The following is a 27,138-nucleotide window of genomic DNA, read 5'->3' as shown; positions in this document are numbered from 1 at the left end:
TTAGTGAAAAAGGTAAGTCACAAAATAATACAATCAATATGATTCAACATCTATGCCAAGAAATTTGGAAGACAGCTACCTGGCCAACCAGCTAGAAGAGATCCATATTTATGCATATTCCAAAGAAAGGTGATTCAACCGAATGTGGACATTATCGAGCAATGTCATTAATATCATTAAAAAAAAATTTTTTTTTTTTTTTTTTTTGCTACAAGATCATTCAAAAGCAGTCACAGCCGTACATGAAGGGGGAACTGCCAGAAGTTCATACCTGATTCAGAAGAGGACGTGGAACCAGGGATATCATTGCTAATGTCAGATGGATCTTGACTAAAAGCAGAAAATACCAGAAAGATGTTTACCTGTGTTTAACTGACTACGCAAAGACCTTCACTGTGTGAATCATAGCAAATTACGGATGACATTGTGAAGAATGAATTCCAGAACACTTAATTGTGCTCGTGAGGAACCTGTACATTGACCAAGAGGCAGTCATTTGAACAGAACAAGGGAATATTGCGTGGTTCAAAGTCAGGAAAAGTGTACATCAGGGTTGTATCCTTTCCCCACACCTATTCGATCTGTATGCTGAGCAAATAATCCAAGAAGCTGGACTATATGAAGAAGAACATGGCATCAGGATTGGAGGAAGACTCATTAACAGCCTGCTATATGCAGATGACACAACCTTGCTTGCTGGAAGTGAAGAGGACTTGAAGCACTTACTGATGAAGACGAATGACCACAGCCTTCGGTAGGATTACACCTCAATATAAAGAAAACAAAAATCCTCAAGACTGGACCAATAGGCAATATGGTAAACAGAAAAAAGATTGCAGTTGTCAAGGATTTCGTGTTACTTGGATGCACAACTAATGCCTATGGAAGCAGCAGTCAAGAAATCAAACAACATATTTCATTGGGCAAATCTGCTGCAAAAGACCTCTTTAGAGTGTTAAAAAGCAAATAAGCCACTTTAAGGACTAAGGTGTGCCTGACCCAAGTTACGGTGTTTTCAATAGCTTCATGCATGTGGAAGCTGGACAATGAATAAGGAAGATGGAAGAAGTACTGATGCTTTTGAATTATGGTGTTGGTGAAGAATATCGAATACACCATGAACTGCCAGGCTAATGAACAAATCTGTCTTGGAAGAAATACAGCTAGAATACTCCTTAGACGCAAAGATGGTGAGACTTCGTCTCACATCCTTTGGACATGTTATCAGAAGGGATCAGCCCCTGGAGAAGAACATCACTTTTGGCAAAGTAGAGGGTCAGCGAAAGAGAGGAAGACCCTCAAAGAGATGGAGTGACACAGTGGCTGCAACAGTGGGCTCAAGCATAGCAACTATTATGAGGATGGCACAGGACCAGGCAGCATTTCGTTCTGTTGTACATAGGGTCGCTGTGAGTCTGAACCGACTCCATGGCACCTGACAACAACATATATAATTGTAAAAAATAAATCACACATGTGACCAAATCATACTCTTCTTTAGATGTGTGTGTGTGTGTGTGTGTGTGTGTGTGTTTTTGACCCTTTCTTTGCTGCTTGGCTTCTTCCTCCTGCCTGCCATACCTATGCTAACAATCAAGTGTGAACCTCTCTGCTTTTTTCTCCAAGGTCATATAATCATAAAGTAATACACATACGCGGTGGAGGGGGGATGAGGTCACTTTGGCCATGTTGATGTCATATCCCACACACTATTTTGCATCTGGTCTTTCTGAGTCAGAAATACCTGTGGCAATCCCTCAAGTCAACTGGAATATTTCCCATTCATTCCGTTTAAAGAGTGGTATGATATTCTAAGGTGTGGACTAGACAATAACGTATCCAAACACACCCTCTTGATAAACATTCACTTTGTTCCCAGTGTTTTTGCCACAATGTACAAGCAATAGTTGGGATTTTTAGCCAAGGTGTGCATCAGGACAATCTGGGGAGCTATAAAACATAGGGTCTTCAAAGTTGCGACCTTTCAGAAGCAGATTACCAGATCTTTCTATCAAAGTGCCTCTGGGTGGATTTGAACTGCCAACCTTTCAGTTAGTAGTTGATTATGTAACCATTCGCGCCACCCAGGGACTCCACTGGCTGTCTAACATTCCAGAATTTCTTTCGGGCCACCTTACCTGGAGCCCACACCCTAGCCCCGACACTCCTTCCCCCAGGAACTGTCCACGAAGCGGCAGGAGACCACGGGTTTGGCCAACCTCCTGCTTAAGCCCTGTGGTTATTTATTCCTAATTCTGGAGAACGGAGTGAGTCAGGTGGCACAGTGCTTCCCAGAGTTGTAAATCCCCATGAGAAAGACCGGTCCTTGCTCCATGTCTGGGCCTGGAACCTCCTCCCAGTGTCAGCCCATGCGGCTGAGACCAACAGGTATGATCTGAGAGTTGCCGGGATGTTTTTTTCTCCCCTCTCCTTCCATTGCCTTCTCCCCAGTTCAACCTCTGGGTCTCAAAGGGTCCTCTGTTCCCTACCAGAATGTAGGAATTTAGACAGTATCTACACAGCAGTTGCCTGAGGAGAGGTTGGGGGATATCACATCACACATCAAAAGCCACCATCGATTAAACATTTAATATGTGCCAGGCACTGTGCTACTAAGCATTTCAAGTGTGTTATTTCACTTAATCCCCAGGCAAGCTCTATGAGACAGGCACGATGATTCTGCCCATTTTACAGAGGAGGAAACTGAGGCTCAGAGAGGTTAAGTGCACAACTGGGAAGTACCAGTTCAGCATCCAACAGCTCAACTCCAAGGCAGGTGGCTTTCCACTGTGACATGCTGCTTTTCCCAGGGATTGTGGGGTGTGAACTACCCTCAACTTCTCACCCCTGTCATGGATTGAATTGTGTCCCCCCAAAATGTCTGTCAGCTTGGCTAGGTCATGATTCCCTTGTATGATTGTGTAATTGTCTGCCATTTTACCATCTGTTGTGATTTTCCTATGTGTTGAAAATCCTATCACTATGATGTAATAAGATGGATTAGCGGCAGTTATATTGATGAGGTCTACAAGATTAGGTAGTGTCTTAAGCCAATCTCTTTTGAGATATAAAAGAGAGAGGAGAGCAGAGAGACAGGGAGACCTCAACCACCAAGAAACAGCGCCTGGAACAGAGCTCGTCCTTTGGATCTGAGGTTCCTGCCCTGAGATGCTCCCAGACCAAGGGAAGACAGATGACAACGACCTTCCTTCAGAGCTGACAGAGAGAGAAAGACTTCCCCTGGAGCCGGTGCCCTGAATTTGGACTTCTAGCCTACTCGACTGTGAGAGAACAAACTTGTCTTTGTTAAAGCCATCCACTTCTAGTATTTCTGTTATAGCAGCACTAGATGACTGAGACAACCCCCGAAACAGACCCTGGGGAGGGGAGAGGAGAGGGGCAGCATGCCTTGAGGTAGGTGAAATCAAGCTATGGGAAAATCACCTCTTCCACTCCTCCCCATCATGCCTTGGTCTTCCTGTAGTCCTGCTCCACCAGGGCTCCATATACATATTTTAAAAAACAAACAAACAAATTCATTGCCATCAAATCAATGCCAGCTTATGGTGACCCCACGTGTTACAGAGTAGAGCTACTCCAAAAGTTTTTCTTGGCTGTGATCTTTACGGAAGCAGATTGACAGGTATTCCTTTCATGGCACCACTGGGTAGGTTCAAATCATCAATCTTTAGATTAGTAGTAAAGTGCAAAGAATTTGTGCCGCCCAGGGACTATTATTTAATATACCTATATGTATAAAAAATATACCACAATTTAAAAATGAGCTGACCAAAAAAAAAAGAAAAAGAAAAACCTAGGCATGTTAGAAACATTAGGAGTCAATCCCAGAGACTCCAAGTAAGCCTCAGCGAGGAAGGGGCGTTGCAAAAGCTATCCATCTTCTCTCACTCCCTGGACCAACTTGAGTGTGTTTGTGTTTGCACCTCTGACAAGAGTAAGCAGATGGGAGGAGGCCAGGCCGATGGACTGATTTCCGGGTGCTCAGCAGTGGGGCCGCCTAGGCTTTTATGGGGCACCTGTGGTCTCCCTGTGGGCAGGAAGGAGGTTGCTGCTAAGAGCCAGCGGCAGGTTTCCACATGCTCCACAGACTGTGGCTTCTGCCATTGCCACACTCCGCAGTGCAACCTTCCGGGCCCAGCCCTGACCCTGGCCCTGCCCTGCCTGCTGACTTGGCTCTGGCAGCCTGGCATTTTACCCAGGGCTTGCTTTGATCAGTGCACTATCCATGGGAGCCCTAACTCATCCCGTAGCCAAGATGGGGCAAACCCACAGCCTTATGCACTTTTGGGCTTGTGCAGTTGACCTTTCAGCCCCAAATTCCTGGGGGAGCAGGTCAGCCAGTTCTTGAGCTGCAGGAAGCTCCTCTCTCTTTGCTGTCTTGTTCAAACCCCAAGAAGAGCCATAGTTAGATCCAAACCATTTGTTTCTGTTGATTTATTAGCCCGTGATGGAAACACAGCTGGACCCACACAGAACACACACGTCACCGACAGGCTTCTGAAGAAAACCAAGCCAATCCCCACCCCCACCCTCGCTACACTTGGAGAGGTTCACGGCCCCAGAGCTGTGAGCTGACTCAGTAGATGTGGCCCCTCTAGACCCCCTCTCCTGCGGCACAACGGGATATGGAAATATTGACCAGAGGTCAACAGAAGGTCTAGACGAATTCAGCCAGATCCCCCTCCCCCAGATAGAGGTCCCAGGGCCGGTGAAGCATCTTTCTCCAGAAGGCAAGATCAACAGGGTCATCCCTGTACATGATGGACGTTCTTCACCCTCGCAGCCAATCTCCAGGAATTCCCCATATACTTTCATCTCCAAGAAATTTCAGGTTTTTGGACAAAGTCAGATTTCTGAATGTCAGATGAGGGGACACGTATCATTCTTTTGGCACATATCTGAGAAGCACCTACTATGTGGAAGCTGGGTGCTGGGCAGGGAATGGATCTCAGTATCTGGTCAGGAGCTTGGGAGTTGAAAGGATGGTCCCACCTTGACAGAAACAGGCCCAGCTCCTTCCCCAGGGCTGAGGCTTTGGAAAGGCTCTCTCCCGTCCTGTGTAGAATGATATAGCTTTAGGACTCTCTCCTGGCAGAGCGGGAAGCAATCAGACCAAAGCAGAATCCTGGGTTCTTCCTCCATGAGGACGCATGGGCCAAGATGACAGATGAGATACATGGATGTTTCTGGACCCCAAAGTGAATTTTCCCCCAAAAGGAGGATTTGAAGATGGCGAAAAGGGAAGTTCAGGGGAGTCCCCATGGGTCACACTGATCCAGATGAGAAAAAAAAAAGCCACAAGAAATGAGGCCCTTCTTCTTGGAAGGTCAAGAGAACTCAAGTCTGAGAAACAAGTGGGTGTCAAGTAGGTGTGGAAAGTTCTAGGGAAAAGACTTCTGAGAGGGACAAATCACCCTCAGCATTCCAGCTGGAGCCTTGAGCTCTCTTGATGCTTTAGTTCAGGGGCCTGTCTCCGTCTCCATCACCTGGACCAATGCCCTATGCCGGGGGAGAGGATGCTGGGAGGGGCCGGGCTCAGGGCACCATGTTCCACCACTTGAAGGGGAAGGGCTGCCGGCGCACATTGGTGCCACAGTGCACCTCCCCGTGCAGCATGTGGTACGGAGTGAAATCGTCAATGAAGGTGCAGTGCAGGCCCAGTGGCTCCAGCAGAGACCGCACCTTCTCCTCCAGGCAGCAGCGACCATTGATGATGGGCCCGAAGGGCTTGGGGATGCCCAGGTACTTGCCCAGCACCAGCATGTTCACCTGTAATCCGGAGAAGAGGCAGTACTTTATGATCAGGCTCCCATCTCCAACACCCCCACTCTACCTGTCAGGACCTAGAGCTCTACGGCTGTTTTTGCGAAGCCTTGAAAATAGCTACTCACCCTTTCATGTGGAGTGGAAAGAGAACTTGGGCTAGTAAGATCTCTTTAGCCACTATGAATGCTTTTGGGAGCATCTACAGAGCTCACAATGACAACTTCCCTGATAACTGCTCTCTTGGTTAGTGGGTTGTGGTAGCTCTCACGTTTGTGCTACAGAAGCCAAATTCCTGGGCTATAGCTGATTGGACCTGGATATACATCTGACCCACACTGGACCTGTCAGATTCTCTCTCCTAGGTATTTGTAGTTGACATTGTGGGAGAGTCTAGTCAGTCTCTGCCTATGTCTGTATCGATAATGGATGGTCCTATTCATATTCTTCTCTAGGGACAGAGAAGCAATGGAAGCTAAGGTGGAGAGAGACTGACAGACATCCCTGCCCTTGGGTTTCACAGCATCCTTATATCCTGATGTCTCCCTCTCTGGCTAAGCAAACGTGAGTGGTCCTCTGTTCCTTGAAAGCACAGGATCCTGGACAAATGCACAGCTTCTAGGGGCACAGACATAACCGCAAGGCTGCCTTAAACATGAAGGAAGAAAGAGAAGTGACGAGGCATTGATGCAATCGGGGAAATCAAGGGGGGCCAAAAGTTAGCCAAAAAGGAAAGGAAAAGGCCAGGGATGAAGCAATAGAGGTATGGGCAGCCTCCCTGCAAGGCTCTGAAGATGGGTGAGTTGCATTCTTCAGAGGATGTGGGTGGGACATAGAGCAGCACAACTCAGTGTGGTCCTCAGATGAGCATCGGGGCCACCCACATGCTTGTTAGAAAGGCAGCAGCATCTCAGGCCCTACCCCAGACCTGCTGACCCAGAACCCTGGGGTGGGGCCCCCAGCTATACAGGCGATTTGGATGCCTACTCAAGCTTTAGAAGCACCAGAGGCAAAGCCCACAAGGCTCACTCAATTCAAGGACACTTCTTCCATGAAGTCTTCTCAGGTCTCCAGTCCTACCTCTTAAGCTAGAAGTGCTTTGTCCCGCCTCTGAAGTTCCATATCACTTTATCACAGTGCCGGATTACCCAATAAGCAAGGTAAGCACAGGCTTACTTGTGCTTACTTACTAATCCATAGTGAACAATTTCACATTTTTTTCACCACATCAAAGATTCAGCTTCTAGGTACGGCTGGCATCTGTCTTTCTCCCAGTCCCACAGCTGCTTCCTACAGAATCAAAACCTCTTTTCAAATTTACAATCCCTAACAGGGACAGAGTATCCAGTAAGTAAGGTAAGCACAGGCTTACTTGTGCTTACTAATCTGTAGTGAAGAGTTTCACTTGAAACTCCACATGAAACTGTTCACTACAGATTAGTAAGTAAGCACAAGTAAGCCCGTGCTTACCTTGCTTATTGAGTAATCTGTCCCTGCTTTATCATACTAAACAAAATATTAGGACAGGCTTTCATTGAGGTGAAGAGAGTTTCCCCTTACCAGATCAGACTGGAAGCCCTTTGAGAACAACGACAAGTCTTAATCATCTCTGTCCCCCACAGGCACCCTCAATAAGTGTGGAATGGATGAGCAGCCATGATTCATGAGAAAGAGAGCAGGATGGGTATTGGAGCTCCCAGTTCACACTGTGCACTTTACACACAACCTCATGCAATCATTCGTTCCCTCCACGAATATCACGTGGGTCCCTGGGAGGAGAGAAGGGCCCTTCCCTGATGGCCCTTGATCGAGGTCATGACCAATGAGTATTCCGCGGTGACCATAATGGGATCTCTGATCTCCCGCCACCCCACCTGCAGCCACAATCTCAGACATGTGTGAGACCAAATATCTTGCCCCTCTGAGGAGTGAAGGCATGGAGCCCAACATTAAGTCCTGGATGGTGGAGTACTGCTGGGTACCTCCTCCACCCACACCTCACCAAGTCAGGGAAGAAGGCCACCGCCTTTCTCTTCTCCGTCTTGAAGAGTTGGGGGATGTCGATGATGTCGCGGTCAGCCAAGCCCAGCTCCCGCTTCAGCACCTCGCGGTTCCAGTCGATGCAGCTCTGTGAGGGAGAGGCAGAGTTGGGGGACACCTGGCCAGTGTGTGGTGTGGGGACCCAAAGGCTCAAGTCTGGTTGAGAAGCAGGAAATGTTCAGGCGTCCATAGATTAACTGTCCAAGCAAACCTTATCTTTGTGCCTTTCATTAAAATCTGTCTGTGTCCCATCCCCTCAGTCCTAGCCCTCCAGCCTGGCTAAAAATTAGGTTGGTCCAGGGCTCCATCCTTGACCCTCTCCCCTTCTCTAGATTTCTCACCCCTTAGGGGGTCTCATTCAGTTGAAATGCTTAAAACACCTTGTATTCACTGACCACTCACAAATTTCTCTCTCTGGCCCAGCCTCCTTCTTGAGCTCCAGACTTGTAACTATGACCACCGACTCTGCATCTTTACTTGGATGTCTAATAGGCACATCAAACGAAATGTGTCCAAAGAAAAACCCTTTATTAAACTCTTCTCCAGTTACCCAGCTTGAGGTGCCATCTGTTTCCTGCTGGGACCTACTGCCACCGCCCCCTTCCTCCCATCCAATGATATATTCTCAACACAGCAAGCAGAGGGGCAGTTTTCAATCATACGTAAAAGCAGGTCCCTTCTCAGAACCCTCCAAGGGCCTAGCATCTCACTCAGAGTCACAGCCAAAGTCCTGGCAATGGTCCTCAAGGCTTCACGCGTTCTGGCCTCTCCTCACTCCAGTTCAGCCTTCTGGCTTGTCCTCAAACACTCCAGGCCTGTGTGTTCCACTTCAGGCCTCAGGGCCATCACCTATGCTGTTCCCTCTGCCTGGAATGCGTATCCTCTCACACACACACGATTCCCCCTCTCTGGGCCTGTACCAGCCTGAGCTTCCATGAGTCTGTGAGCCTTAGACTTCCACCCCCCGCTGTGTCCCCAACCACACCTACCCGATACCTATAAACCACTTGAATTTGTACCTGCACAAACTTATTGTAGCTGATGAGTTTTCCATTGGAGAGGACCTGGTTGATTGACACGGTCTTGACCCGTCCATCGCCTGTGAACGGGAGAGAGACATGGGGGAGGGACAGGAAGTAAGCCAACAGTGAGCGCCACCTGCTCTGGGACGCAGGCAGGCCAAGGCCAATTTCGCAGCAACTGCCTGGCCGAGTCAGGAGCTCTTCTTTTCTGGGTGTTGGGGGCACTGCTTGACAGAGCTTGGCTTGGCCACTGTGCAAGTCTGGGTATGTGAGGAGTGGCAGGGTCAGGTTGCCACAGTACTGTGAACTTTAGACCTTCACTTGAGTTCACTGGAAATTTATAAGCACCTCAGGGGATTGGGTGATGGGGATTCCTGGTCCTCCGGCTAATGGGGGAGCTGAGTCAGTTGCTGCCTGCTCACCAGTGCCAGCCCTGGCTACCCAGTCTGGGAGTTGGACACCATCGGGCCCTGTCTCTGCCATCCAGTAAATGAGTGCATGGCAAAGGGGCTCCCCAGAGGCCCAGCTTTCCTTGCCTTCTTGATGGGGTGCCCATGGAGATGGGGCTGGACAAGGAAGGGAAGGTTAAAGCCAACAGCTCATAACCCTCATGGCTGCCATTTGCAAACATTCACTGTGCGCAGGCCCTGAGCTAAGAGCTCATCATTCAGCATCTCCTTTAACCCTCACTGTCAGCACACAAGGTATACGTTATTACCTCTGCTCTATGATGAGGAAGGAGCAGTGGTGGCTCGGTGGTAGAATTCTCACCTTCTATGTGGGAGACCCGGGTTTGATTCCCAGTCAATGCACCTCATGTGCAGCCATCACCCGTCTGTCAGTGAAGGTCTGCATGTTGCTATGATGCTGAACAGGCTTCAGCAGAGCTTCCAGACTAAAATGGGCTAGGAAGAAAGACCTGGCAATCTACTTTCAAAAACCAGTCAAAGAAAATCCTATAGATCACAACAGTCCCATCAGAAACCAATCACGGGGATGGCACAAGCCAGGCGGTGTTTTGTTCCGTTCCTCGTGCATGGGGTCATCATGAGTCAGGGGCTGACTCAACAGGAGCTCACAACAACAGATGAGAAAATTGAGACTCAGAGAGGTAAAATGACTTGCCCAAGGTCATACAGTTAGGAAGCTGGGGGCTTGTGATTCCAACTGAAGGCCCCAGGCTCAACAAAGAGCCCCAAGTCAAGACCAAGAGAAAGGAGAGGGCTCCCCTAATCCATGCCCACATCTGGGGGCTCCACATCTCCTTCTAGCCCACTTGAAGTCACAGTTGGGACTGAGTCTTAGCTCCATGGTGTTCTTGCTGAAGCCTCTGGGCCAGCAACTTCCCCTCTCTGAGCCTCGCATTCTTGGGGTGAATAAAAGGGGGTGATACAATGGCCCCCTCACAGGCTCTGTGAAGATCACACAGGATAATGTGCGTGAGGCACAAAGCACGGGGTCTGGCCTAATCAGGTGCGCTGGCCCCGTGGCTGCATGAGGCCATGGTCACCACCCTGATGCTGTGTAAGGGTACTGCAACCTCCATGCCCGGATGTGCTAGGTCCTTGGATTGGGGTTGGCGAGAGGCTCACCCCTACCATATTGCCCACGGAATGCATCCAGGTGCTGCCAGCCCAGGGCAGGGATGATCGCTGTCACGCCCCACCCTGAGATGCTGCTGAGGGACCCTGCGCCTAACTCCAGCCCTCCCATGCCCAGGCTCCTGCTGGGGGTGGCCTGCGGCTGTGGTTGCTGGGCAGAGCCTCAGGCTCCAGGGGCTGGGAAGCAGGCATCCCAGGGAGGCAGGGAGAGGGCAGGAGGGTGACTGTTCAAGAACTGACTCCAGCCCCCCAATACACACTCTACTGATCTGTTGGACTTCACTTACAAATCACAAATCCCAGATTATTAAGAATTTCACGGAGCATTAAACCCCGAACGCAGGGCCCTTCTGAGCATCCCTGGTGAGTGGCACTGGTGACGCGTCCTTGGAGCTGGCCACACCCCCCCCCGCCCCCATTGCCCTCCCTGTACTTCCTGCCTCAGATTTGCAGGCCTCCCAGGGGCTTTGGTAGTTGGGAAAGGGGGCAGGGTGTGCAGTGGCAGGAGTAGGGGGACCCACATTTAGGGCGATAGCCTGGCTTTAACATTTGCCATGACTTTTTCAAGTCATGGCTTGAGTTAGGTGAGGTTAGGCCAGAAAGCTGTGGTGAAGGGTGGGGGCTGTTACCCACCGACAACCCCTTGGAACAGGAGAGCCCTGCCGTGGCCCCACTTCTGCTTTTCCTGGAAGAGTTTGAAACAGGCGCCAGGGCTGGCCAGCAGCAGCCGGAAGCCCTGTGTGGAGAGAACAGACCCGGCTGAGACCCCTGACTCACATGGCCCTCTGGGGCTCAACCCTGCTCTGTCAAACCCAGATGCTGGGCTGGCCAGGTCACTGGCTTCCTTACCTTCCCGTCGGGGGCAGGGACGAAGCTCAGAAACTCATCCACATGGCCCACGGCCAACCAGTCCACAAAGAGCTCCACTGGTGGCTGTACCCTCTGGGCGTGGAGGAAGTCCCGCACCACCTGAGTGACCCTGCGGCCTCTCGACCTGGGGTCCACAGGGTTAAAAAGAAAAAAAAAGTCAGGTGACTAAAAAGTCTGTGCAGAAGAAACATCCAAACTCCCAGAGGGACCAAATTGCTGGCTGAGGGCTGTGGGGACCATGGTCTCAGGGAACATCTACCTCAATTGGCATAACAGAGTTTATAAAGAAAATGTTCTACGTTTTACTGTGGTGAGTAGTGTCTGGGGTCTTAAAAGCCTGAAGAGCGGCCATCTAGGATACTCCACTGGTCTCACCCCTTCGGGAGCAAGGAAGAATGAAGAAAACTAAAGATATAAGAGAAAGATGAGTCCAAAGGACTAATGGACCACAACTACCACAGCCTCCACCAGACTGAGTTCAGTACAACTAAATGGTGCCCAGCTACTACCACTGGCTGCTCTGACGGGGGTCACAATAGAGGGTCCTGGACAGAGCTGGATAAACATGTAGAACAAAATTCTAACCCTCCCAAAAAGGACCACACTTGCTGGCCTGATAGAGACTGGAGAAACCCTGAGAGTATGGCCCCTGACACCCTTTCAGCTCAGTAATGAGGCCACTCCTGAGGTTCACTCTTCAGCCAAAGATTGAACAGGCCCATGGAACAAAACAAGACTAAAGGGGCACACCAGCCCTGGGGCAGGGACTGAAAAGTTGGAGAGAACAGGAAAGCTAGTAATAGGGAACCCAGGGTTGAGAAGGGAGAGTGTTGACATGTCATGGGGTTGTTAACCAACGTCGTAGAACAATGTGTGTACTGTTTGATAAGAAACTAGTTTGTTCTGTAAACCTTCATCTAAAGTTCAATAAAAAAAAAGTCTATGCAGAAATTAAATGAAGAGAGTTTAAGATGTTTAATACAAAAACATGTATTAAAAAATAAATAAATGAAATTATATATATGTTACATCCTTGAAAGTCCTACAGATCACAGTTCTACTCTGCGCATGTTAGGTTGCCACAAGTCAGAATCGACTCGCTGGCACCTAACTATATATATATGTATATATATGAGTCGGTTCCGACTCATAGCGACCCTATGCACAACAGAACGAAACACTGCCCGGTCCTGCGCCATCCTTACAATCGTTGTTATGCTTGAGCTCATTGTTGCAGCCACTGTGTCAATCTACCTCGCTGAGGGTCTTCCTCTTTTCCGCTGACCCTGTACTCTGCTAAGCATGATGTCCTTCTCCAGGGACTGATCCCTCCTGACAACATGTCCGAAGTATGTAAGACGCAGTCTCGCCATCCTTGCCTCTAAGGAGCATTCTGGCCGCACTTCTTCCAAGACAGATTTGTTCATTCTTTTGGCAGTCCATGGTATATTCAATATTCTTCGCCAACACCACAATTCAAAGGTGTCAACTCTTCTTCGGTCTTCCTTATTCATTGTCCAGCTTTTGCATGCAATATATATATGTATGTATATTTTTGTGTTTTATATATATATATATATATATATATATGGAAACCCTGGTGGCATAGTAAAGAGCTATGCCTGCTAACCAAAAGGTTGGCAGTTTGAATCCACTAGGTGCTCCTCAGAAACTCTATGGGACAGTTCTACTCTGTCCTATAGGGTCGCTATGAGTTGGAATCAACTAGACGGCAATGGGTTTTTTTTTTTTTTTTGGTATATATATGTATGTATGTATAATTACACGCAGGTGAGTTCTCAGGGAGGCAGACACAGGACAGGTCCATCAAGCCGGGGCAATGACCCACTGAGTCCCATCAGACAGGTGAATCCTCAGAATTGTCCTCACCTTTTCCAGGAGACTGATTTCACTCCCACATACAATCCCTTGGGGCTGGGCAGTTCTTCCCCGAGTTTAGTTTAATTCCTCTTGCTGCAGCCTCACCTCTTTGGACATCAGTGGGGAGAGAAGTGTGCAGGATCACTCCAGAGGGGCCCCACAGCCCTGGAATTTTATGTTTCTGAATTTAAACTCCCTTCCTCGTTTACCTTCTGGAAAAGTATCTAATGGCATGGCCCACATTTCCCCTTTCTGCGGGATCATGTATTTGATGTCAGTTAAACCCCTCCAAAGCTTGACTCTTGATTTGTTTATTATTTGACCTTAAATCTGTTCTAACAGCTTGGTTGAATTTGGTTGGCTCTGTTTCTTGGCCTATTCCACAGCAAATAACATAACAATATAATTTCCTTTCTTTTCCATCAGTGTCCCTGTGTCACATGTTGAATAACACATAATTCATTCCTCTTTCTGTGTTACTTTTTATGTACATTTATTATACTTTTTACGCCTTTTACTTCCCTTCTGCTTTCAGGAAACAATCTGATATTAGTCATTCACATTGTAGTATGAACAAGCTTTGACTTAAATGTCATTTCTCCCAGAGCTGTTGAGACTTGCAGCTATGATTACTAATTGATAGACTTTGTTATTAGCAACATCTATTTATTTTCAGAACCAGGAGGCCTGAGTCTAGTCATAGGTTTGCTCTCTGCATGACCTTCACCGTCTCACTCCTTCTCTCTGGGCCCACTGTAAGATGAAAAGTTGAACTGCATGGTCTCTCAGGTCTCTGTTACTTTGGGTTTCTCGAACTCCCTTAGGCAAGTGTGGACAGTGCCTGGTGAATAGTTCCTCCCCTCCCCCCACATTCAGGGGGAGGGGTGTAGTGGTCCCTCACCCTCAGCCTCCATGGCTGCTCCCACCCTCAGCTTCCATCCCAGGAGAGCTTCTCCTGCTCCTCTCTCACCCAGGCAGGTTGCCCCCAATGAGGATCCTCCCCAAGGGGTACTCTTTTCCGTTTGCCACCACCGGGGGGCTGACCTCCAGGTTCCCGAAAGAGTCCAGGCCACTCACAGACTTGTCTCGTGGCTCCCGAGTCACATAGCCAAAATCTGGACCCTGGTGGGAGAGCTGAGTCAGGCTGAAGTTCGAACCAGGAAGAGCATGAACCAACTTGCTGATCTCCTTAAAGACAGGGTAGGGGACAGCCTACCCATTTTTCAGATACGGAAACTGAGTCAATATTTCATACATGCTCCAGGGGTCAAAGTTGGGAAGTGCTCAGACACTGCTGCCTTAGTAAAGGACAGCATTATTCTCCAAGGTCACTAGGAGACAGCAGGAGGGCTCTGGTTGGCCCTGCACTCCCTGTTAAACTCAGAGCCCAAGGGCATGGCCTCACCAGCCTCATGCCCTTACCCTCTGCACTGCCTTCCTGCCACATCCAGCACAAGGGCAGTTATCTGTTTGCTCTAGAGTGGCCTGTCCCTGGGGCCAAGACTCTGGTAAGGCCCCTCTGAGCCTCAGTCTTCCAACTCTAGAAGAGGGGAGAACTCCCTAGGACTACCTCCTAGAAGAACTTAGCCAATGTCAAGGGCCAGCTAAGAGCTCCTAACACCTGTGTGGTCCCAGCAGGGATTTGAAGGGGCCTCCGTCCTCTATGGCACCAAGGGAGTCTCCCCTCTTTCCTCAAAAGGATCCTGGTAGGCATCATCACCTTCACTGTTCTCGTTATTATTACCAATAATAACAGCAGCTAACAGTGTTGTGTGCTCCCTCTGTGGCAGGCAGTGATCTTATTAAAGACTTACCAACATCCTATGAGGCTGGGGCTAAAATATCACTTTCACGAATGAGGAAACTGAGGATCAGAGAGGGGAAGCGACTCATGCAAGGTCACACAGCATGTAAGCAGCAGAACCAGGTTGTTCCAACCTCAAAGCCCGTGTTCTTAACAACTGCACTGTCCCACCTCCCCTATCTAGGGCTGCCAGATTTAGCAAATACAAATAAGGAAGACCGGTTAATTCTGAATTTCAGATAAACAACAATATTTTTTAGTATAAATACGCCCCACAAAGTTATTTGTTGCTTATCTGATGTCCTGTATTTTATCTGGCAAGCCTATCCCCATCCCTATCCCCAGTGCTGGACCCTGTGTTCCACACCCTATTGTGCCTCTCGGGATAATGGCCTCTCAGCCCTCATGGCTGGGCAGTGGCTGGGACCACTCACCAGGATTCGTTTGTAAGGGAAGTCCTGCAGTTCTCCATTCCTTGGGGAGTCAAACACCACCGGGAAGGTCTTGTGTGGCGCCTGAACGTAGCCCAGCTCCATCTCATCCTGCAAATGGGGAGAAAGACGTCAGCTGTCAACAGTCAGCAACTTTGCTTGCTGGCTCACACTGGGCACTTTGGGGAAGACCATTCCCATGAGTTCTCTGTCTCAGGCCTGGGTCACCAGGGTCACGATGCCTGCTGGGCAGAGCAGTGGTTAGAGGCCCAGAGAGGGTGTGCACTGGCCTAGGGTCACCCAGTAAAGCAGACGTAGGGAGTGGACAAGGACATGGATGTGTCTTTGGGGGTGATCCCGTGCTGGGCCAGGGAGGGGTGGACACAGAGAGCTGCTCAGTGGCCCAACATGGACAAGTCAGGCCAGCTGGTCATCAGCTGACACCTCTGGAGTCCACACAAGGTCTTGATGGGTTGATGGCTAGACAGGGCTGAGGGGACCTGAGGGGGTGCAGATTGCCTCCTTCTCAGACCCACAGACACACTCAGGTCCATGCGGCCTCTTTGGTTCTAGAGGCCAAGATGGCCCAGCGTTGCTGAACTACACATCCAACAAGAAGCTCACTTACTGTGTGCCTGGCCCAGCCTGAAATGCCACTTTTTGTGTGTTTATTTTTAAGAATAGTTTATTTTTATTATTTTTGTTGTTGAGAATATATACAGCAGAACACATATCGACTCAACAGTTTCTCCATGTACAATTCAGTGACCCTGATTATATTCTTCTAGTTGTGCAACCGTTCTCACCCTCCCCTTCTGAGTTGTTCCTCCCCCATTAACATAAACTCACTGCCCCTTAAGTTTCCTATCTAATCTTTCGAGTTGCTACTGTCAATTTGATCCCGTATAGACAGATCTTAAAAGAGCACAATGCTCAAGGCAGATATTCCTTACTAGTTAAGCTAAACTATCGTTTGGTTTTAAGAAGATTTTAGGGGCTATTTTTGGTTTCAGGTTTAAAGATGATCTCAGGGCGATCTGGCCCTAAGCTCTTTATAAATGGTAACTCCCTTAATCACGTGACCCCCTATTCAGGAGGAACTATTCCAAAATAAACTCATTGCCATCAGGTTGATTCCAACTCATAATGACTGCATAGGACGTAGTAGAACTGCCCCATAGAGTTTCGAAGACTTTATGGAAGCAGACTGCTAACTACCCCACATTACAGATGAGGAAAGTGAGGAACAGAGAGGTCTAGTTACTCGTCCAAAGATACACGGCTGGTCAGTGGATCTAAACCAGTCCATCTAGGTCCAGAGTCCTGCCCTGACCCCCTCACTGTACTAACCTCCAGTCAAAATGAAAGTTCCTGAGCTCAGCATTCAAGGTCTCCCAACCTCAGCTCTTGCCCTTTGCAGAACCTCTGTCCTGGCCAGACAGAACACGTGACGTTCAGTCTCGTGCCTCCTACCTCTGGGCCTTTGTACACGCTAGCCGTCTGCCGGGATCACCTTCATGTACAGCCTGGTGGGGGAAGCTTGAGTCCCAGCACTGCCCTGACAGCTCTGTGGCCCCAGGCATTTGCAACTCCCCAAGAGCTCATTTATTATGGGGGTGAATGTATTTATAAAAAAAGAACAATTGACATCTAGTTGATTTCAACTCATGGTAACCCCATGTGTGTCCAAGCAGAACTGTGTTCCACAGGGTTTTCAAAGGCTGATTTTTTTTTTTTTTTGGAAGTAGATAGCCAGGCTTCCAAAGCTCCTCTGGGTGGACTCAAACCTCGAGCCTTTGGGTTAGCAGCCAACCATGTTAAATGCTTGCACCACCCAGGAACTCTAGGGGTAATTATAGGGACTGCTAAATAGGGTTGTCAAGAAGATGAAATGAGAAATGACATACACATGGCCCTCAGTAAGCCCCTGATAAAGAGTAGAAATCATTATCAGTGTACCCGTAAAATCTGGTCAGCTAGAGGCCCCCTTCTCCAGAGGGCCTCCCCAGTCCTCCAGACAGAGGTGATGCCTCCTTCAAGCTCCACTGGCGCTCTGCCCACCCCTGTTCCATCTTAGAGTGCGTGAACGGGGGTTTTGTCGCAGTCACCAGCCCAGGGCTTCTTGGCCTCAGCACAATTGTCACAGGGCTCTCCTGTGCAGCGTGGGATGTTCAGCATCATCCCTGGTCTCTACTCACTAGATGGCAGTAGCACCCCTCCCACCAGTATGACAACAATAAAGGTCCCCAGACATTGCTGCATGTCCCCTGTGGGACAAAATCACCTCCATTGCAAACCACTGGTCTAGGTTATTGAGCGCAGGGAGTGGGTGCCTGCACCTCTGCCCTTCCCCTTAGGCCCAGCCCCATGCCTAGTCCTGATCCAGTGGGTGAATGGGTGTTGAATTCAGTGGCAGTGTGTGCCTGGATTTCCAGAAAGTTCTGGGGATGGGAGGCTCTGGGTCTAGAGTTAGAGCAGTGAGCTAGGGATGAAGATCACAGTGGCAGACTATCCTGGATATTTCCCAGAGGCCCCTGGTTACTGAGGCGTAGCAAGGGGTACGTGGCATAGAGGGACGTTTGCCCCCAGGCGCAAGTCCAAATGTGTGCCAGACAAAGAACAGAAAGACATTCCAAGGCACCACAAATATAAAAGGCACCTGACTGAGGCAGACAGACAAAATGGGGGAAGGCATTGCCACTATCAACATCTATTCATCTTGAAATGGGGGTGGGGGGAGTGCAACTTAGAGATTGCACCTGGGCACTTGTTGTCCTCGCTACACCCCTGCCTGGTTGGGGCAGGGCAGCCTTTCCTAACAGGGCAGCGTCCTGGCTAGGCCCTGCTAGGTGGCTGTGGTTACCTGGATCCAGCGGTCATTGCGGTTCTCATTCTGCAGGCAGATGGTCAGCTTGCAGCCGGCCTTCTCAGCCAGCTCCGCCACCGCGTCCACAAAACACTTGTTGTTCCTCACGCTGCGGACAAGCCCAGGGAGAGTGGCTCAGGACAGAGCAGGGTCAGGGGCCACAGGGGCCTCCAGAACAGAGGACGCCCAGCACCCCTGAGACTCACCGGCACACGTACACCTCCAGTGGAGGCAGGGTGCTGGGTGTCATGATCCAGGGTGCCACACGGAATACCACGGTGTCAGTGAATATCGGGGTCTCTGAGAAATCCTGCAGTAGGGACCAGAGGGGAAAGAGCACTGGACTTGGAGTCCAGAGGCCTGGGTGGGAGTTCCAGCTCCACTACTGTTGTTCTTGAGCAGGTGGCTTGCTTCCCTGAGTCTTAGTTTCTGGAAAGGAACCAGTGGGGCGGTAGAGAAGTCTGCGGTCTTCAGTGCTAGTGGTGCCTGCTTAACAAGAATGGAGCCCTTTCCTGACCCTCCCTGCCTGGCCACCCAATACCTCATTGGAGTTATCCAGCAGAGTGACATGGAAGGAGATAAGACCAGAGAAGCCGGCATCAGGGAAGCAGAGGCCCTCCACGAAGAAGCGCTCCTCGTCCCCATGGAAGCGGGGCACCTCATACGACACCTTGTCCTGGCCCAGCACATGCAGGTAGGCCTCACATGAGTCCTCGGGACCTGGCGGTGGGGGGAAGGGACCAGCGGCCGTGAGTCCTGGTGGGCCTGTAGAGTGCTGGGGGTGCCGCAACATACATAAGAAAAGTGCGCCTTCACCAACCAGAGAAATGCAGGTCAGACAACCCTCGCCTTTCACTTCATACTGGTACAGGTGAAAAGGATGGAAAATACCCAGTGCAGACAAGGCTGGGGGGAGAAGGCATTCTCTTTTGAGACAGCTGTTCAGGTCTTTTTTGGAGGGCAACCTTGGGTGAGGGTCAGCGAAAAAGAGGAAGGCCTCAACGAGATGAATTGACACAGTGGCTGCAACAATGGGCTCGAGCATAACGATTGTGAGGATGGTGCAGTGTTTTGTTCTGTTGTACATAGGGTGGCTATGAGTTGCAACCAACCCCACAGCACCTAACGACAACAACCCTGGGTGGTGCAAACAGCTAAGTGCTCAACTACTAGTCAAAAGGTTAGTGGTTCAAACCCAGCCAGAGGCACCTCAGAAGACAGGCCTGGGGATCTGCTTCCAAAAGGTCACAGCCTTGAAAATCCTAGGGAACAGTTCTACTCAGCACACATGGGATCACCGTGAGTCCAGACTGACTCAAGGGCAACCACCAATACCAATAAAAACAACCAAGTAGCATGTTTAGCCCTAACCCAGCAATTTCACGTCTAGGAATCTTTCCTACAGGAATACATGTTCAAGTTCACAAAGTATCTGTACAAGGTGGTGTGAAGGCCGGCCATTCATTCCTTTAAAAAATACTTACCAAGAACCTACTATGCATCTACCTGACTCGAGGCACAGCTCTGGACTTGGGGTACATCAAGAGCAAGGTCCCTGCTTTCAGGGAACTTGTATTAAAATCAAAGTCCTGCAAACAGCTGTATGTTCCTGGGGTGGATAAATTACAGCGCTTCCCTGTTTTGGAACACTGTACAGCTGTGGCAAAGGACGAAGCAGATCTAAATAAATACACAGGGTCTGCCTCGAGCATTGTGTTCTTTTATCTCTATCTACATGGGATCAAACTGACAACCGCAATGCAAAAGATTAAGTAGGAAATTTAGGGGGGCAGTGTATTTATGTTAATGGGGGAAGAACAACTTGGAAAAAGAGGGTGAGAATGGTTATACAACTTGGAGAACGTAATCAATTGTGCAGGTAGAAATGGCTGAATTGTATGTTCTGCTGTGTGTATTTTCAACAACAACGAAATAAAATAAACTATTTTAAAAATATATAAATACACAGGGTGATGCGTAGGATATATTACTCAGTGAAAGAAACAGGTTGGAAAGTAGAATATGTACACATATACCTACACACACTCTTGCGCACACACACACATTTGAGTGCACATAGAGAAAAAAGTGCAGACACATATCAAGCTGTTAACAGTGCATACATGTGGAGAGTCAATTTTAGGGGACAAGTGTAAAGAAATCTCCTCTTCTACTTTATATACTTTTAGAAACCAAAAAAACAAACTCATTGCTGTCGAGTTTATTCCAACTCCTAGCAACCCTATAGGACAGAGTAGAACTGCCCCATAGAGCTTCCAAGTAGCAGCCGGTGGATTCTAACTGCCAACCATTTGGTTAGCAGCCAAGGTCTTAACCACTGCGCCACCAGGGCTCCAGACACTATTGGTTTTTAAATATGATGGCTAAGGTGCACCTGACCCAAGCCATGGTCTTTTCAATCGCCTCATATGCATACAAAAGTTGGTAGTGAAAAAGGAAGACAGAAGAAGAATTGATGCGTTTGAACGGCGTTATTGGTGGAGAATGTTGACCACCAAACAAATGAACAAATCAGTCTTAGAAAAAATACCACCAGAATGCTCTTTGGAAGCAAGGGTGGTGCGACTTTGACTCCCTTATCGAGAAAGGCCAATCTCTGGAAAAAGACATCATGGTTGATAAAGCAGAGGGGCAACGAAGACGAGGGAAACCCTCGAGAAGGACTGACAAAATAACCGCGACAATGGACTCAAACATATCAACAATCACGAAGATGGCGCCGGACTAGGCAACGTTTCGTTCTCTTATACGTGAGTCAGAGCCGACTTGGTGAAAACTAATAATAACAACTTCTACACTGTTTGATCTTTTAAAAACGAGTGTCTTATTACTTGTATCATCGACCCAAACCAAACCCATTGCCGTCGAGTCGATTCCGACTCATAGCGACCCTACAGGTCAGATTAGAACTGTCCCATAGAGTTTCCAAGGAGCACCTGGTGGATTTGAACTGCCGACCTTTTGGTTAGCAGCCACAGCACTTAACCACTACACCACCAGGGTTTCCATTGCTTGTATACGTTTGTATTTTTAAAAGGTGTTTTGTATCCTTATTTGTATTAGTTGTAATGATGGCACTGTGGCTATGTAAAGCATTTTTTCAAGGAATGAAGGCTGAATTCTGCAGGGGCAAAATCCATCATGTCTGGGATTAGCTTTAAAGTACTTCAGCAAAGAAAAAAAGAGAGCTGAACCTGGCTGCGGGCACAGGGAGTTTATCACACTATTCTCTACTTTTGTGCATGTGTGAATTTTTTCGTAATACGAATTTCTAAAGGTGCCTAGAATAAAATTTAAAAATTCATTCATCCTATAAAATGACCTCGGGTTGGGCTCTGTGCCGAGATACCAGCTGATCAGCCCCAACTTCCCACATCTGATCATTCTTCCTCTAGCCACCAAGGCATCTTCCGTGAGCCCTGGTAGAGCCTACCCACTAGCCCCATACAGAGGACCTGAGGCTCCCCAACAGCAAAGGGGGTGAGCATGAACTCACCACAGACATGGAAAACATGCACCCGCTGGGCATCGTAGCTGGAGGTATGGAGGACGAGTCTGTGGTCATCAAAGAGGGCAACAGGTCCCTGGGTCCGCAGGACCATGATGGACATGTCGTCCAGGTCTGTGAAAACGGACAGAGGGGTGACAAGTCAGGGGCCCCTTGGTCCTGGCCGCTGGTCCATCCAGTCCTCTGACACCATCACCTGTTCCTCCTGCCCACCTCCCTCCCCAGAATAGGGAGCCCCAAGACCTGGGTCTTCCAGCCCCAACTCTGCCCAGTCAAAGGAAACATTGGAAGTTATCAAGAGCAAGCCACAAAGGGATATGGAAACTTGTCACCAGTTGAGCTACTTCATATCCCTCTAGGCCTCCATTTCCTCACCTGCCCAGAGAAACACGAAGAGCAGAACGGCCAACCCAGTGCCTGGCACGTGACAGGTGCTTGGGTGTCAGGCAGTGATGGTCCCGGTCTAAGTCCAGCGCTCACTCATCGTGTGACACTGAGCAAGCCGCTTCCCACCCCCAGGTCTCAGCTTTTCCACTTGTGAAATGAGGGACAGTAAAGCCCACATTCGAACGTGGCTGTGAAAGTCACAGGTACGGAGCACCTGGCACACACCACAGGCACTGTTGCATCGTTCTCAGGGGGCCGTTAACCGAGGTGCAGATGGACTTGGAAGAATGTGAAGCATCACCAAAGCCGAGGCCAGAGATGTGGGGGGGCGGGGGGCGTGGCGGGGAGGAGGTGGGATTTGAAGTCAGAAGAGGAGGGCCGGGGTCTGCCATAGACTTGCTGTGTGACTTTGTGGAAGTTTCCTGATCTCTGAGCTTCAGCATCCTCACATCTAAATTGGAGTGATGATACAATTTACCCAGCTGCCGTCAAGTTGACTCCCATTCACGGCGACCCCATGTGTGTCAGAGTAAAAGTGTGCTCCATAGGGTTTTCCAGTGGCTGATTTTTTGGAAGGAAATCACCAGCCCTTTCTTCTGAGGTGTCTCTGGGGAGACTTGCACTTCTAACTTTTTGCCTAGCAGCCGAGCGCGTTAACTGTTTGTACCACCCAGGGACTCCGGAACGATTACACCCTTCTGTGTTACATACATCTTAGTATGCATCTTCATGTGTGTGTCTTTGTCATAAGTCTTTGAGGATTAAAGGAGAGTTTTGGAAAAGGGCCTAGCACACAGTAGGTGCTTGAATAATGTTCCTCTGCTCCCGCAGGGCATGTAGGTGCCTGCTGGCACTAGGGGTACTAGAGAAGGACAGTGCCTATGATGGGGCTTGAGGGACATTGAGGTATCCCCAGGGCTGGGACTCTGGCCCCCAGCTCTGCCTTCAAGTCCCTGCCTGGGTTGGGACCCCTGCAGGGTAACTGAGCAGCGACCTTGGACACCAAGGGCATGGGCTGTCCCGCCCCCTCACCTTGTAGGCAGCGCACATGCTGGTCACTGTTGTCCCGCTTGCCACAGCTGGGATCGTCCCGGTCACAGTTCACCAGCAGGATAGCTCCATGCCCACTGGGCCCCCAGACCCACTCTCGCTGCAGATGGAAAAGCATAGTGGGTGATGGGGGCTGTGGCCAGACCTGTACCTTCCCTTCCCCAGCAGCTCCTGGCCAGTCTCCTAATCTCATATCACCCCCTTTCATTGAAGCACCTCCTGCTGAAGAACTGGCAATGGCTCCCTTTTGCCCACACCATCAAGTCCAAACTACACAGCTGTGTCTCCAGACAACATTCTCTCTCTCAATAGACAGCTTCTTGGTTATATGATCACACACCTCAAACCACTTTATTTCTCCATTCTTTCCTCCCTGCCTTTGTTCCTGCCGTTCACTCCACCTGGAATACCCTCTCTCCTGCATCCCTTTAGAGCCCAGCTCATGTGCACTTCTTTCCAGGAACTCTTCCTAACTCACCCAGCCCACCTTGACCTTTCTCTCCTCTGAGCTCCCAATGCATGAAGTAACACCACAATTCAGCCTGAAGTTCTTTAGTGGTTTCATGCTTGTCAAAAGCAAAAGCCAAACTTTGCCATAGATTTCCCATTTCACCTAGATCAGGAAGTCAGCTCACTATGGCCCACTGCTTGTTTTTGTAAATAAAGTTTTATTGGAACAGGCACACCAATTTGTTTATGTATCGTCTATGGCTGCTATAGGTCTGTAGGGTAGGCAGTTCAAATCCGCCAGGTGCTTCTTGGAAACTCTATGGGGCAGTCCTACTCTGTCCTCTAGGGGTCGCTATGAGTCGGAATTGACTCGATGGCACTGAGTTTTTTTGAGTTTTTTATGGCTGCTTCTGCACCACAATGGCAGCATTGAGTAATAGTGACAGAAATCATGTCTGGCAAAACTTAAGATGTTTACTATCCAGAGGCGTAGCGAGGGGGGTATAAAAGAGGGCATTTGTTCCTGGGCACCAAGTCCAAGGGAACGCCAGTGGCATCACTCAGGGTGCACAGGGGGTATGGACTGCACCGGGTGACACTGCCAGAGGGGGTGATACCACATGGTCCAGAGATACATCCAAGACCAAACTATGCAGCACTCGAGCTGCTCCAGAAAGCCCACACCCGCTTTAGCTGTGTTCGGCCCTGCCCTCTGCTGCTGTCGGTGTTTGCTGGGATGATTCACCTGACCTGAGGTGTGCCTCTGGCATCTCTGCTGCCGCTGTAGCCCGAGTGTCCCCAGAGCTGCCTGTCAGCCTGCCAACCACCCGGGATGCTGGTACAGCAGGAAATCACTCTCGGGCCAAGGGAGCGTGCAGCTTCTCCTTTTCGTTGCCGCTATCAAGGTCTATTCATCTTGGAATTTAGGGGGAAGGGCACAACTTAGAGATTGCCCCTGGGCACTCATTACCCTTGCTATGCCCTATTACTATCTGGCTTTTATAGAAAAAACCTTGCCGACCCCTGACCTAGATTGTGAGTCTGGAAGAGCTTTCCCCCACAAACCAAGGCCTAGCCCAGGGCTAGGCACATCTGCACATGATAATTCTGGATGATGGATTTCCTCCTGGTGAAAGAAGACCCCTAACCATGTCTGGTTTCCAGTCGCCTCCCCTGAAGTAGGCATCGTGTAGGAGCCAGGGGGTGCTTGTAATGTTCTTGTTTCTTCTTAACTTGGGCTGAGAGCAGCTCCAAACTCTACTCATCCTTTCTGGGCCCAGCCAGAGATACACTACCTTGTCCACAAAGTTTCTGTCCCCTCTGTCCTCACAGTTCAGATCGCAATCCAGGGTGATGTCTGCAGGGGGGAGGCAGAGGTAGAGTCAGTAGAGGGTTCCTTTCAGCCTCCGTCTCAGCACCTGTTTGGGGCTAGGCAAATGTAAGTCACTTCCCAGAAGACACTGCCCAGTAGTGGGGGAATCTGGAGCTTCTTTCCTCAGGCTGGAGAAACAAGCCTTGGGGAAGGTGGAGGGGGCATGGAAGCAGGGTCAGAGCAAAGGCCCAGGTCAAATGATGCCCCCTCCAGAAAGCGTTCCCTGGTTGCTCCCTCCTCTGCATCCCAGCTTCCAAAAACACCCTTTTTGTCTGGACACACCCTGCACTGAGCCCAGGGTGCCCTGGACCATCTTGTTCCGTATAAAGCTGCCTTTCTGCTTGGAATGTGGCAGTGAGCCTGGGCTTTGGCGTCACACAGACCTGAACGTGGATCCAGATTCTGCCACCTACTGGCTGTGTGACCTTGGACAAGTCACCTAGCCTCTCTGGGCTTCAGCTTCATCAACTACTCATGCTCCTGTAATGCCTGCCCCATCCCACCTTCTCAACATTTCTCCCTAGAAATCAAAGGAGTTTTTACAACACAAATGGAATCTTCCTGTGCTTTAAAAAAAAAAAAAAAGTGTTCTTCTTAGTTCTAAAGTAAAAATGGAAGGAAAGAAAGAAGGGAAGGAGGGTGGGAGGGAGGAAGAATTTGAAATTATATTTAAACATGTGGAAAGATATCCAACCATCATAGAGCAAATGAATAAATCTCACAAACATAATATGGGGCAAAAGAAGCCCAACACATATATGTACATATATATGACATAATTTTATCCACAGAAAGTTCAAAGGCAGACAAAACTAGAGTATATTATTTAAGTATGCAAAATCAGGGAGTAAAACCATAAAGAAAAGCCAGGAAATACTTATCACAAGATAATCTTTACCTCTAGGGGAAGGGAGGGAGTCATGACGAGAGAGATATGGGGTGGGGGGACTTTTGGGTGCTGGTGATGTTCTTTTTTTTTATCTGGGTGATGGCTACTTAAGTGTTTGCTTTATAATTATTTGTGAATATATATGTGTATATATACAATAAAGCTTTGTGCACTTTTCTCTAAGTGTATTTTCCAGCGAAAATGTATGTAGGGATGAGGGTACAGTATTTACTCCTAACTAAAAAACAAAGGCAAATTAAAACAACAATGAAATGCTAACCCATCATATCGAAAAAATGGAAAAGGTTGATACTGCACAGTGTTGGAAGGTGTATAAAGTGTATAAAGTGGTATGGTTTTTATGGAGAGCAATTTGGCAATATCTATCAAAATTCAGAATGTACATTCCCTATAACGCAGCTTGCAAAAACATATCCTGCAGATAAAGCACTTTCGGCTTTCTCAATAATTGCTCTCCAAGTGGTTATACCAATGTCAACACGACCACAGCATAAGGGCCACACCTGGTGCTACATCTTGGCAGCACTAACTTAGTTAAGCATCTTTTCATTTAGGGTTTGATCATTGGGCTTCTTCTTCTTTGAGTTGCCTGTTCATATTTTTTACCCATTTCTAATAATTTGTCTTTCTTCTTATTGTCTGAAGTTCTCCATACACTCTACATGCACCAAGTCAGCCATATACATTGCAAATTTATTCTTCTAGTCAATAGTTTGACTTTTCACTTGTCCTTTGTTGTATAGAAGTTTTTAATTTTAAGATAGCCTAAAGTTTTTACCTGCCTTCTCATGGTTCGTGCTTTCATATGTCTTGTTAAAGAAAACCTTTACTACCTTGAGGTTACAAAGATAGTATAAAGCCTTAAATTTTTTATTTTCACCTTAAGAGTGTTAGCCCATCTAGAATTTATTTTTGAGTATAAGGTAGAGTTCTAAGCTCATTTTTTCCCCATGTGATAACCACACGAGAATGGATCTATTTCCTGTGGGTTCTCTCTTTGTTCCATTGGTCTATTTTTTAGCCCTGAACCAATATCTCACTGTCCTGGTTGGTGTAGTGGTTAAGAATTCAGCTGCCAGCCAAAAGGTCAGCAGTGTGAATCCACCAGCTGCTCCTTGGAAACCCTATGGGGCAGTTCTAG

At 48.7% G+C, this 27,138-nt stretch overlaps 1 protein-coding gene across 1 annotated transcript in view; it reads right to left on the bottom strand.

Moving 5' to 3' along the window:
- Positions 1-5,556: 5,556 nt before the first annotated feature.
- Positions 5,557-27,138, bottom strand: part of LOC126072625 (protein-arginine deiminase type-3) — a 35,446-nt gene continuing 13,864 nt past the window's right edge. The window contains exons 4-16 of the mRNA XM_049878068.1: positions 25,011-25,072; positions 23,248-23,365; positions 21,817-21,942; positions 18,841-19,019; positions 18,506-18,609; positions 18,297-18,408; positions 15,437-15,544; positions 14,169-14,320; positions 11,297-11,441; positions 11,081-11,183; positions 8,844-8,923; positions 7,787-7,912; positions 5,557-5,790 (exon numbers count right to left, since the gene is read on the bottom strand). Coding sequence (XP_049734025.1) covers positions 5,557-5,790; positions 7,787-7,912; positions 8,844-8,923; positions 11,081-11,183; positions 11,297-11,441; positions 14,169-14,320; positions 15,437-15,544; positions 18,297-18,408; positions 18,506-18,609; positions 18,841-19,019; positions 21,817-21,942; positions 23,248-23,365; positions 25,011-25,072 — 1,649 coding nt within the window. The remainder of the gene's footprint in view (positions 5,791-7,786; positions 7,913-8,843; positions 8,924-11,080; positions 11,184-11,296; positions 11,442-14,168; positions 14,321-15,436; positions 15,545-18,296; positions 18,409-18,505; positions 18,610-18,840; positions 19,020-21,816; positions 21,943-23,247; positions 23,366-25,010; positions 25,073-27,138) is intronic.

The sequence above is a fragment of the Elephas maximus genome, chromosome 3 (assembly GCF_024166365.1).
Source record: "Elephas maximus indicus isolate mEleMax1 chromosome 3, mEleMax1 primary haplotype, whole genome shotgun sequence".
NCBI classification, from domain to species: Eukaryota; Metazoa; Chordata; class Mammalia; order Proboscidea; family Elephantidae; genus Elephas; species Elephas maximus.
The sequence above is the reverse complement of the archived record's forward strand: the minus strand, read 5'-3'. Positions and strand labels throughout refer to the sequence as shown.